The 13346-nt window shown below is 38.8% G+C and overlaps 1 protein-coding gene across 1 annotated transcript in view; it reads left to right on the plus strand.

Moving 5' to 3' along the window:
• Positions 1-1707: 1707 nt before the first annotated feature.
• The window catches only part of mcm6l (MCM6 minichromosome maintenance deficient 6, like), a 14083-nt gene continuing 2444 nt past the window's right edge, over positions 1708-13346 (plus strand). Inside the window, exons 1-12 of the mRNA XM_036556258.1 lie at positions 1708-1879; positions 3344-3490; positions 4755-4865; positions 5900-6149; positions 7545-7710; positions 8226-8371; positions 8512-8662; positions 9687-9828; positions 9930-10071; positions 10182-10289; positions 11938-12093; positions 13006-13134. Of these exons, the coding sequence (XP_036412151.1) occupies positions 1785-1879; positions 3344-3490; positions 4755-4865; positions 5900-6149; positions 7545-7710; positions 8226-8371; positions 8512-8662; positions 9687-9828; positions 9930-10071; positions 10182-10289; positions 11938-12093; positions 13006-13134 (1743 nt within the window). The 5' untranslated portion in view covers positions 1708-1784. The remainder of the gene's footprint in view (positions 1880-3343; positions 3491-4754; positions 4866-5899; positions 6150-7544; positions 7711-8225; positions 8372-8511; positions 8663-9686; positions 9829-9929; positions 10072-10181; positions 10290-11937; positions 12094-13005; positions 13135-13346) is intronic.

Genomic DNA, 13346 nt, shown 5'->3' on the forward strand with positions numbered 1-13346 from the left:
TAGAGCGGAGCTGATAAAAAAGCTAAACGACTTCGAGTCTCTAGAAAAAACCATCGTCATGACTCAGATCTGGTGAAACTGAACGTCAGCACAAACACCGTCAGAAAAAAATGGAAACGTTATACTGGCATTTATATCGAGATCGTTATACGAACCAGTATGTGCTCGACCAGGCCTGCGTTTGGTCTGATACCTTTTCTCTGAGGCCGTCTGGTCTGACGGCGTTTGTGCTGACGTTCAGTTTCGCCAGATCTGAGTCATGCTGATGGTTTTTCTCGAGACTCAAAGTCGTTTAGCTTGAGGAATGATACCGCTCTGACTCGGAGGTCTGAGGATGTCCTAAAATGTACCCCGTAGCCCCGCCTACTGCTAATTAACACATATTTGCATGTTGGTCAGTTTGAAAACGAAATCGAAAAGTGGAAAATGTAAAGTAAATGTCCAGCAGGTGGCGCTGATGTTCGTTTGCATTTGCCTTTTCATTCTGACACTTAAAGCGCGTCCACGACGAAAACTGAATCACAAACCGTCACTTTGCTGTTGATTTATCCATTATCCATTTTCATTTTGTCAGATATGCAGCCGATTGCTGTGAAAAAGAAATAAGAACATAAACACTGCATTTTTATTTAGTTTTGACACGTATTCTGCATTTCATGGAGAAAAGCCAAAGCCAAAGTGAAGCTTGGATTTTCTTTTCTCTATTAGCTTTTTCATTTTAGATTTGACCGTGAAAAACCAGAATTACGACTAAAATGAAATGAAAAATAGCTGTTTTGCATTTATTTTTATTTTTGTCACAAATTGCTCGTGCTTATGTGAAAAATGAAATTGCAAATGTAGACATTTCATTTCATTTTCAATTTTGGTAGGATATGTGCTCAGATGTTTGGAAAAAGAAATGGCAAAAAGAGGTTTGCATTTTCATTTTATGGTTTTAATTTTAATTTCGTTTTTGGCTGGATTTGCCTCCCATAGGGAAACAAGGTAGAATGAGCTAATAAAGTGGCTTATCAGGGTATATAACATTTAATATGATATGATTTTTTTAGGCATATTGAGTCATTTTTATTAGACTTATGGAAATGTGTGGCAGTAATACCAAATCCTTTTAAATGTAGTCGTTACAAAGATTTTTATTATGAAATTCCAGGATTTAGCTGATAAAACACAGTTATGTGGGTTATTTTGACCTGTCGTATGTGCATTCTAGTGTTTAAAAACGTTCAGCGTTTTCAACTAGAACCTGTCTATCATAAGTACACCTGAGATGTAGGCCTACAGAACGGACTTTGTACCGGAATGTGAAAAAAGCTTCTTGAGTTTTGACGAATGAGTGTGAACGTCGTGAACCATGAGCGATTATAAAGGCTGTGTTGTGGCATTCAGGACGAGAAAATAAACAAACACACCAGCATCATTTCCCACAGGTAAAAACGCGACAGGGTAGATCAATGAAATAAATCGTAGCCGGAAAACGTAAGAAACACATACTAGTTTAAAGACCTATAGAAATACGATGATTTTAGACCAATGAAAAGTAGACGTGGGCGGAGTTGGATCAGGTCCGGCTCCACCCCTTTAGACTTCTGGCTCTGCAGCGAGTGGTAGTTGTGACCGAAGACAGCAGGTAAAGAGTCCCAGGCTAATCAGTGCACGTGACTGCTCACCTGCTCCTGGCCAGGCCTCATTAGCACCTCGCCGTGCTGTGGCTGTGTATGTGCTGAACCGGCTCCCCTCAGCAGCTCTTCTCTTTCCTCGGCTTCTGTTTTTTATTTTGGGCCATGGAACCTGTAGCAGAAACCAACAACGCGGGCGTGCAGGTGCGGGATGACCTGGCCGAGAAGTGTCAAAAACTCTTTCTGGAGTTTCTGGAGGAGTAAGTCGAGCTATTTGGGTTTTTTCTCTGGTGGAAACGCTCTCAGTCGGCTAAACAGGCTAACGGCTATCGATAAACGATCCTCAGACGTTTTATACGAGACTCAAGTTGACTTCCTGTTCGCCAGTGTCTTGTTCGAATTTTCTGGTTGCACCTTAAATGATGCAGCAGCTACATTTTGGCGCCTGAGGCGTTATCATAGTAATTGCTGCACCATTTAAGGTGGAACGGGTAAATTATAACAAAAACCAGTGTCACCCTCGTTGAAAAAAACGGCATGCTTCTCATTCAAAAATAAAACTTTACCTAGTACAAAACAATTATTAACACCAAGAATGGCAGAGAAAGATACTATCTTATATAAAAGATTAGGGCTTTACAATGATGATTGCTCTGGAGGGGTTACCCACCCCCATTACCTCATCTCACCCGATCTTTCTTACTGTCACATACAACTTTGACTTCACCGAGTTCAATTACAACAGTAACAATTTTGTACCTTTTTATGTATGTTGTTTCTTCAGCCTTGGCCTTCTGTCACAAACACCTTTTTTTCTTCTTCTAAAAGTGCCATGTCATCCTTCATCACCCATTTCAGTTCATTTCACTTCATTAATACACCATTACATAAAATAATCACTGGCCTTAAGCTATTACATTTGATCATACTGTTATCTATAAGTTAAAACACACTTGGTTATAACATATCCCCTTTTCTCTTTTTATATTGATCAAGAGAGTACAAAATAAGTTAGAATCGATTGATTATCCCGTTATTGTGACTAAACAGGTTATTCCCAATTGTGACTAGCCATGGAAGTGTTAAAATGTTTTGTACATGAAATGGGTGAAAATGAAGTTATGGCCCAAACTGCGCGTGCGTGTGCAGGCAGGCCCAGGCTCCTTAACAATGGCCAGGTGTCTCTATCATAATTACAATTTATGTTCAAGATGGGACTGAGCAGTGTTTCTCATGCCTGGTTGAAACATATGTAGCACTCCAGGACTGAACTCAAGCATATGCGGAGAGAGAGAGAACCAACACAGTATAGTAGTATGGATTCAAATCAACCATTAATGTGTTTACAGCTGAGTATCTCTATGTATGTGTTTCTCCTCTCAGAGACATTCTTAATGGTACATAGTACAAACAGGATGTGTGTGTGTGTGTGTGTGCGCGCGTGCGTGCGTGCGTGCGTGTGCTTCTCCAGGCCCCAGCTTTTCACACAATAAAGCCTGCTTGGCACGTGCCACATAGTCAGGTCACACAGGCACACACACACAGGGAGAGCTGCCCAGAGTGAGCCATAAAGTATAAGATGATTAGTTATGATTACAGTTATTAACATTATTTCTTAAAATCTTTCACTTTATCAGCAAATCTCCCTCAACCATTTAAGGTAGAACAGGAAAATTCAAACAGGAAGCTGATTTCGGATTTGTAACATTTGTTGGTTTCATTAGGTTTCAGGATAAAGTTGGAGATCCACTGTATTTACCCGAAGCTCAGGAGCTCATCCGACCTGAGAGAAACACGCTGACTGTGAGTTTCACCAACATTGAGCAGTACAACCAGCAACTGGCCACCACTATTCAGGAGGAGTATTACAGGTAGGCCATCTGAGAGACTCTTTTTCAGAGGTGAAACATCTCATTAGGCTCACTTGGTGACCTAAAGAAATGCAGTCAGAGTATTGTGACTGTGTTTCATGATATTCAGACTGACTTATCTCTAAATGCTGACTTATTTTCTCAAAATAACTCCTATTCGACATCAGACATTCTTGTTAAATTGTTAATATTTATAAATATTCTGTTTACTCCTCAGTCCATGCAGCCCATATATAGTATTATTTATGTATTTAAGTATATTATATTGTAGTATTATTTATGTATACTATTTTCAAATAAAACCGTTTGGGGTGCTTAAGTAAACCTTTTTTGTAGATTAACCATGGTGTAAAATTCTGGATGTCGCTTCACTTTTAATAGGAACCGTATTTGACAACTGAAGTAAATCTAAAATAATGTTAATGGGTGACATAGTAAAAACAGAAATTACCAATATATAGACGGGTGTCAGTACTGCTTTTTCACCCTAACTCGATAAAGGTGAGTGTATGTAAAGCCCACAGTGGCTTCTCTGAGCCTGACGGAATCAGCGCTGAGTGTTGTTTTGCGTCCCAAAGTCATTTGTCTCGTGCATTTAATTCAGCACAGACTTAAGCCTCATATTACTACTTACCCCCTGATAAGCTGATTTAGTCTATCAGAATATCCTAATTATTCTTTTCATGCTGGTAACATATTCTGGTAAGGACATTCGCTGGCTTCTTGTTTGAATTTTACCGTTCTGCCTTAAATGGTGTAGCAGTTACATTGTGGCACCTGAGGCATCATAATAAGAACTGTTGGACCATTTAAGGTGGAATGGGAAAATTTGAACAAAAATCTGATTTCGGCCTTGTGGTTTTATTGTTGGCAGGATTTTTTTAAAAAAGGTAAAAAGTAGCACAGTTTGTCAGAACACCAGCTAGTCTCCATGCTAGGCTAATGGCTAATCCCGAGAGACTGGCTTTTCCTTCCACTTCTTCCCCTTACTTACCTCAGGCCTCAACTCACTACACAAGAGGTGAGGGCATCAGTGTGTTTTTCACTGTTTGTACATCACGTTATCTGAATACCGATATAATGGTAATGACAAAACTAATACTTTAAAAAGAATTTCAACCAGTATACAGAATGAACTGGTGAATCTCCCTTTACTACAAAAAATGTAGGATGTGGGCCCTTTATGAGTGATAGTCTCATTAGGGTGGTTGTTTGCTTGGAAGTAATGGGCCTCTATCAGTTTAATCTCTCTCTGTGTCCACAGGGTGTACCCATTTCTTTGCAGAGCAGTGCGCCACTTCGCCCGTGACCATGGGAACATACCACCATCTAAAGAGTTTTATGTGGCCTTTTCTGACTTTCCTTCAAGGCAAAAGTTAGTATTTCACTGAAGACTGTCTTAGAATGTAGGTGAAGCTTCTGCAGTTGAAGTATGCTGTATTTTTAGTTGGCTCATAGCCAGCATCCTTGAAATCTGTATGGGATGTCTTGTCTTGACAGTGAAAACTTTGATTTTCCCCCTCTCCTGCTATCATGCATAATCCTCAGTCGTCAATTAATCAAGACCTCAGGTCCTGATTAAAGTGCCTCGCTTTCCTTGAGAGGGAAAGTTAGTATCCATACAGGAGACCAATAAATTGATAATATATCTATATTAAACGTATTCTTATATATATTTTTGAAACCCATAAAAATCGTTAGCGAATATTTTCATGTGATTTGACGTGAGTGGAATGCCAAGGATATTTTAATATTAGGCAGGTTTTTTGGACCCCTTCTATTGTAACTCAATTTTACACCTGTAAAAGCCAGTACAACGGAGTGCAAACGTCTGAACACCCCTGGTCAAATTGTTTTTGTGGAATATTATTATTATTTGTTTTAAGTAAAATAAGTTAAAACATCCTCAACAAGGAAAGCACAGCTACTGTTTATTTGCAGAATTCAACATGGAAGAAAAAACTAAAACAGAATGTGGCCTGTGCAAAGGTTATGGCATGTTTATTTTAATTTTTTTTCCAATATGTTAAACTCGACAAATTGAAATTGTGCACTAAAATTACCAGGGAAAAAATCCATATTTACTTAAATGAACAAACCATATAACTTGACTGAGGGTGTTCAAAAATGTTTTACTGTTTTGCATCCTGTCTCATCGAGTGTATTTATTGTATTGTATTTAGTATTTTCATTCTAGTTTTGTATTGTTGCGCACTTGCTGTAGTGAATTTTACTTTGTTAATTCTTTCACACACAGACTATGGATAGTGTGATTAAGTATAGGCCCTGTCTGAACAGTCAGTAGTCATTGTCCTCCCCTTTTATATACAACGTGTACAACTACACTGATGTTATAGCAACAATCTTCCCTCTTCATATGCTCTTGACAGTTTTGCTTCTTTTGTCCAGGATCCGTGAGCTGTCCACTGCTCGTATCGGCACTCTGCTTCGGATCAGTGGTCAGGTGGTGCGGACACACCCTGTTCATCCAGAGCTGGTCAGTGGAACGTTCCTCTGTCTGGACTGTCAGTCGGTCATTAAGGATGTGGAGCAGCAGTTTAAATACACACAGCCCGCAATCTGCAAAAACCCTGTGTGTGCCAATCGCCGCAGGTTCATGCTGGACACCAATAAGTCCCGCTTTGTCGACTTTCAGAAGGTAATCTGAGTACATCTCAGACAAAAAATCTAATTTTCAGTTTCTCACCTTACCCCAGGTGTAGCCAATCAGTCAAGACAAGCCCTGCCCAGTGTTAATTAACATATATTTACATGGTGGGTAACTTGAAAAAGAAAAAGCAAAGTGCGAAATGAAAAGTAAATAACCAGCAAATGGCGCCTGTGTTTATTCCCATTTGCCTTTTTATTCTGACACTTAAAGGGCGTCCATGCCGAAAACTGAATCGCAAACTGTCACTTTGCTGTTGATTTATCCATTTTGCATTTTCATTTTGTCATTTGGATATGCAGCCTATCGCTATAAAAAAAAAGTAAACATTCCATTCTGATTTTAATTTTGGCACGTATTCTGCATTGTATAAAGAAAAGCCAGAGCAACGCTTGGATTTTCTTTTCTCTATTAGCTTTTCCATTTTAGATGCGGCCATGAAATACCAGAATAATGACTAAAATTAAATGACAAATAGCAGTTTTAAATTTATTTTTATTTTTGTCACAAATTACTTGTGCTTATCTGAAAATTTTAATTGTGAATGTAGATATTTCATGTCAATTTTGGTGGTATATTTGCGCAGATGTTTGGAAAAAGAAATGGCTAAAAGAGGTTTGCATTTACATTTTATTGTTCATTTTAATTTCTTGTTTGGCTGGTCTTGCCTCCCATAAAATGGTTCAACGTGCGAACCTGTACGTTTCTGTACAATGTGAATATAGCGGTTTTATTTACTATCCATAAGAACCAGCGAACCTACACGTCTTCTGAGTTTTTATATGTAAGGTTGATGGTAAAATAGTAGTAAACCTGAAAAATGTTTTTATAATGCCCTGTATTTAACCCTCCCCCCCTTGAAAAAAAAACAAAAAAAACAAGACTTTCAGAGAACAATCCTTCTGGCATTTGACAGCATATTCATAATCATTGTGTATAATGGGTTTTTGAGAGAGAGCTTTTAAAGGTATTAAACACCACCACTGTGAACAAATCTGACTCGATAAGTTTCTCTGCCACAGAGCTCTTCACATCTAACCACTCTGAATGACTGTTTATACTGTAACAATTTAATTATGCATAGATTTTGAAAAATCAGTGAAATTGCAGTTTGAGAAAAGTGGGATTTAGTCATTTAGTTTGTACCATGCTAACTGGTGGCTTTAAGGTTGTTCACTACATTAGTTTTGTAGCTCCAGTACAAAACTAAACCAAACTGTGAACAACAATAACCTACTGCTTTAAGACAGTTTATTGATGGATTAAATTGCTATGAACTTTTTTTCATAAAAGAGAATGTGGGTTATGTGTAAAATGTAAACATTCAGGCAGAACTTTTACACAGTACACAAATAAGTGTCATTTCATGCGTTTGTGTGGTGTCAGGTGCGTATTCAGGAGACACAGGCGGAGCTTCCTCGAGGCTCAATCCCCCGCAGCGTGGAGGTGATCCTGAGGGCTGAGGCTGTGGAGACGGCACAGGCCGGAGACCGCTGTGACTTCACTGGCACTCTCATTGTGGTGCCTGATGTTTCTGCCATGGCGCTCTCTGGTATGGTTTGCAATTAGGTGTGGAAGATATGGGTTCAGAATACTTAAAGATGAACCATGATACACAATATGCATCACAATAAAACAGTTTTAATAGTATTTTTATTTAAAAAAAAGAATTATATATATATATCTCTTTTATTTTTTTTTATTTATATATATATATATATATATATATATATATATATATATATATATATATATATATATATATATATAATTTTATTTTTTATTTATTTTTTTAATTCAACATTTTCCACACAACACTGCACTAAATTTAATTTAACAGAATTAACGAAACTTGTAGTTGTTCAGTATTCAAGTACTGACAATAACTAGAGATGCAGCAAAACGAAAGCAGAAAGTAAAGTCCTGCTAGGACACTTCTGAAAAAATACATAAAATAAAAATTAATGTTAAAATAAATTTATTGTCTGGGTTTTCCTTTGTGTAAATGACCAGTACAGACTTTAGGCTTCAGTATAGCTGCTGAGTTCATGTGCATCTGTTATGCAGGTACCAGAGCAGAGACCAGCAGCAGGGTGACTGGAAAGGAGGGCTTTGAGGCGGATGGGATTCAGGGCCTGAAGGCTTTGGGTGTTCGAGAGTTGTCCTACAGATTGGCCTTTCTGGCCAGTCATGTTGCACCTACAAACCCAAGGGTGAGGGATCATGATGTGATTGAGCTCCACATTGTAGTACAGCCTTCATAAGGACATGGTGATATTTCTTGCTTGTCTAAAAGAGAACAGTAATGGTACATTTAAAACAAAGCCTGACCTCCGTTAATCTGTTTGTCCAGTTTGGAGGTAAGGAGCTGCGTCAGGAGGACCAGACGGCAGAGAGTGTGAAGAACCAGATGACTGTGCAGGAGTGGGAGAAGGTGTTTGAGATGAGCCAGGATAAGAACCTCTATCACAACCTCTGCACTAGCCTCTTTCCCACCATTCATGGTGGGCTCTAGAAGACTTTTTGGGTGTTCTTTTAATGCTGGAGTCCCCAGCCCTTCTATATACTGTGCTGCAGAGTTTAGCTCCAACACACCTGGGTGTAAAACCTAGAAATAACTTGGATTAGGTGTTGGATTAGTTCCATCAGTTATCTTTTATAAGGTAGGAGAACTCCAGGAGCTACTCTGACGCCCCGCTGAGGAGGAGTTCTGATATTTTTAGTATAGAGGTACAGTGTATATACAGTAATGAATGTAAATACTGTAAACTACATACCAAGAGATTTCAAGGTTTTTGGGAACAGCAGTTATGCGACAGGAATTTGATCACTGATCAACTCATCAATTTTTGAAAATTTCTATGTAATTTAATCAATAGGGTGTAAACCGTCCGAGTGGTTTGATGTGAAATGGTGTATTTTAAAGAAACAAACTCAGATTTTCTTTACAGTGGTGGTGAAGGGGAAAACGATGCCTACAACACAAATATAATCAAATTATTGGCAATTCAAAATGACCAGTGAACCTACATGTAGCTTTGGAGTCTTTATAGGTAATGTTGATGTTTAGATCTTAATGATTTTGATTATATTGGTAAAATTCCCTTTTAGATGAATTTATATGCTATAATTGTTTTGCAATAATTTTCATACAATAATAACAATTTTCGTTCTCTACCTTGAGATTTGATCACTTATGGTCACATTTATCTGACATTCTGGATATTTAATTGTAATTTAATCATGCACAGTTTTCTCAATAATTTTTGAGTCATCTACAGCTTTGTTCAACATTCTGGACACATCTAGTTAGCTTTTTTATTTTGAGTTTAATCCAGCATTTGACATTTCAATATTTGAAATAAGTTATGCTTTGTAGTGTCCCAATCTAGTGCTTTAGCTACAAGTTAATGTTAGTCCCAAACTAACACACTAGCCACAGGCTAACATGTTGGTCTATTCATCAGTGCCACCAAATTCTTTTTTGTTATATAAAACATTGATTCCAGACTATTTAATATTTTCCAGGGAACGATGAAATCAAGCGTGGCATTTTGCTCATGCTTTTTGGTGGTGTGGCTAAGACAACCATGGAGGGGACGTCTCTAAGAGGAGACATCAATGTCTGCGTCATCGGAGACCCCAGCACTTCCAAAAGCCAGTTCCTCAAGTATGTATAGCACTTGATGTTAAGCACAAGACAGTTAAGAAATAATGTGACTAGGACTTTAAGCATGTCTGGCATATTTACTCATTCTGTCTTTCTCTCAGGCATGTTGAGGACTTTGTGCCCAGAGCTGTGTACACCAGTGGTAAGGGCAGCAGCGCTGCCGGTCTGACCGCCGCTGTGGTCAAAGACGAGGAGTCTCACGAGTTTGTGATTGAGGCTGGAGCTCTCATGCTGGCTGACAATGTGAGCAGTTTCATTTGAGGACTTTGATGGTGTTCCTTCCTTAAGCAAACGTAAGATTTGTATATATTTTATGGTATGTGTGGGTGTATAAAATCACAGCTTCTTCTCAGGGTGTGTGCTGTATTGATGAGTTTGATAAGATGGACCTGAAAGACCAAGTGGCCATCCATGAAGCCATGGAACAGCAGACCATCTCCATCACCAAGGCTGGAGTCAAGGTACAGCATCATTCTAACATGTACAAAAATCTGGGGCATTGGTGTTTCAAATATCAGGACTAGCGGGATAACTTAAACCTAAGTGCGATTTTTCCAGAAGGGGCTTCTCACTATTGATCGATTATACTCTTTTATAATTGAGTAATCTCTCTTTTATGTTCGAGTGCTTGGTTTTTTTTTTTTATACCAAACAATAAAAATGGATTTTTAACAAACCATGTGTAGCCTTTCAGAGATGCATTATCATGCAGCCTGCCAACTCACTCATTTAGCAGGCTGAAAATTCTTCATAAGGAAGTGCTATTAGCACTCCAGTAGTTTTGGTGTTTTATAAAAACTATGGGTGCAATGATTAGTCAATTATACTGTATGACTCAATTTGGGGAAACAAAGCTGCTCAGCATCAATTACACTGAGCAGCCTTGTTTCCCAAATTGAGTCATAAAGTATGATTGACTAATCGTTACACCCACAGTCCAGTATAACTTGTCTCTCCTCCTATAGGACAGGCTCTTGGAAGTCCTCTGTATAACTTAATCCTGATTTGTGAAAAAGCTGCCAGGACAATACTTGGTAAAATTGACCATTTACCCAAGATGAGGATTTTTTTTTTTTGTTTGTTTCAAAAGCTGCATCCTCTTGTTTTAATGGCATGAGGTGGCTAATTAAGTGTTTCAGCAGGGCAAACAGTGAAATATGTAGTGATTTATATAGAAACTGAAGAACAGCAATCTAGAGTAGCTAGTGCAGAATTTATTTAAATCCAAAAACATGAATGGCTTGATAGTGGTTGTGCAATACTAAATCCTGTTTCCTAACAGACAATCATCTACTAAGAGTTCACTCACACTAGGCGATCCGTAGCCTGCCCAAGCATGTTTGAACCCACCCCCCCCACCAAAGGTACAGTTCGTTTGACTAGTTTAATTGCTCTGTACCTGGCCCACTTGATGAGATGGACTCAGGTATGCTTCAGTTGGACTCAGGCAAAGTCCGCATCTAGTGTGATCGCTAACTTTCGAACACAGAACTCTTAACATGGTGTCAGTGATGTGGCTGTCCCTTCTCAATTCCTTTAAGAATATGTGGGGTAGTAATGGGTCTTGTTTCCACCTTACTAAAGAATGTTCAGTTGTAGTCGGCGAGTAAAGCTGCAAATTTCTCCCTCAACATCTGCTGCCTCTGTAAAAAATCTTGCAGCACAGTTAACAGAAAATCGCTGTGTTGCATAATTGATAAATCTGTAAGGCATGCAAGAGGGCCGTGTGTCAGGGTGCCCAAAACAGTTCCAAATAAGCCACAAATTATGTACATTCATGAGCTATGTTGTGCTATGCAAGAGCGCTTTCCTTCACCATGAAAAGTTGCATCGTGATGTAAGCGTGCTCAGGTCCAGAACGATGAGCGCAGGCCAGCGAGGAGTGGGGAGGAGGGACAGTCATGTTTGGGCACCGTACAAAGCAACCTGGCATAGTGTTAGTACACCCTAAGACATGTAGTAGAAATGTTAACTTTGCACTCTTCTAGTAAACAGAATTCTGCCATTGCTGCCATTTCAGCTCCTGAATGGGGCCTTCAGGAGAACATGGTTACCTCGAGTTCAAAACAGTAAAGTGACTTATCAGTAAAACTTGCTGTGCTTATTTAGGCTACGTTGAATGCCCGCACGTCCATCCTGGCAGCAGCCAATCCCATTGATGGCAGATACAACCGCTCCAAGTCTCTGAAGCAGAACGTCAACATGTCCGCCCCCATCATGTCCCGATTTGACCTCTTTTTCATTCTGGTGGATGAGTGCAATGAGGTGAGAGCATATCAGAATTTGCTTTTGTCAAAGGACTACCTGCAGGACTTGTATTCCCCCCAGATCACTGACAATACAGTGAAAACCATGTGCATGAATCATTACCCTGATTGTAGCTTTGTATAGCTGTATCTGCTACAACTGTGTACTCTCTGAATGGAGTTGATGGAAGTAGGTAACTGAGTTTGAGTAATATGTGTCTCTCAGGTTCAGCCAAACTGGTCACATCTGGGGTTTAATGTGCAGATAGACATTTAATTAAACTTTATGAGTCTACCTGGTCTGCTGCTGCTCTACTGGATGTACTATGAAGTTAGGTCAGTCAGTCCAACACAGTTATTAAACTATAGTATATTATTGCCTGTAGTTACTTTAGCATAAAAGATTTTACTAAATGATTTCATAAATCTGATTACCCGAGCCATCTTCTAAGCCTGATTTAGTTATTTAATTCAGGTTATTAAAAATTTGGGGTTAATAATAACATACTGTTACCAAGCTGTATTGCTTGGCTGAAGAATTCTGTTACTGAACCATCCATTTTAAACCTGCTGTAGATGTGAGTTTATGATAAACCTTAGTTATACCTCAGACATGGTGACGTCCAGGTGCAGATGTGTGATTTAATGTGCCACAGCAGTTGAGTTTAGTGCTTTTTCCAAGGACGCAATGGAGTTTAAGAATCCACATCACTAATTGAGGTTTAAACTTGTGCTAAACACTAAACTGTAGTTAAGTTAATGACAGTTAAGCCGATGAGTGCAGTTGCCCTTTTGGATCTGATTTCGTTGTCTTCCTTTGTGTTCCATAAGTGATACTGTAAATAGTTGGGTGTGGTGTTTTCTGTTTTTTTTTGTTTTTTTGTTTGTTTTTTTTTTTCTCTTCTTCTTTCTTTTTTTCCTCTCTACCCAGGTGACAGATTATGCCATAGCCAGGCGAATTGTAGACCTCCATGCCAGGAATGTAGAATCAGTAGAACGTGTTTATGCCGCAGAAGACATCCAGAGATACATACTTTTTGCCAGGCAGTTTCAACCAAAGGTAAGACTGACTGGCCTTACATTTTGCAAGTCAATCTTCACTTGATAACTTTTTTTTTGTGTGTGTGTTTTTAAGAGTGCACATTTAACCAGAAAATCATTGCTTTCATAAAAATCTTTTACCTGTATAATTTTTTCTTATGCTTGTTTTCATTTTGCATTTTTTGAAAACAGCTGCCCTTTGCATGTGTGAAAATGTCATGAGGTAAATCA

This window comes from Colossoma macropomum, unplaced genomic scaffold, assembly GCF_904425465.1.
Source record: "Colossoma macropomum unplaced genomic scaffold, Colossoma_macropomum, whole genome shotgun sequence".
NCBI lineage: Eukaryota > Metazoa > Chordata > Actinopteri > Characiformes > Serrasalmidae > Colossoma > Colossoma macropomum.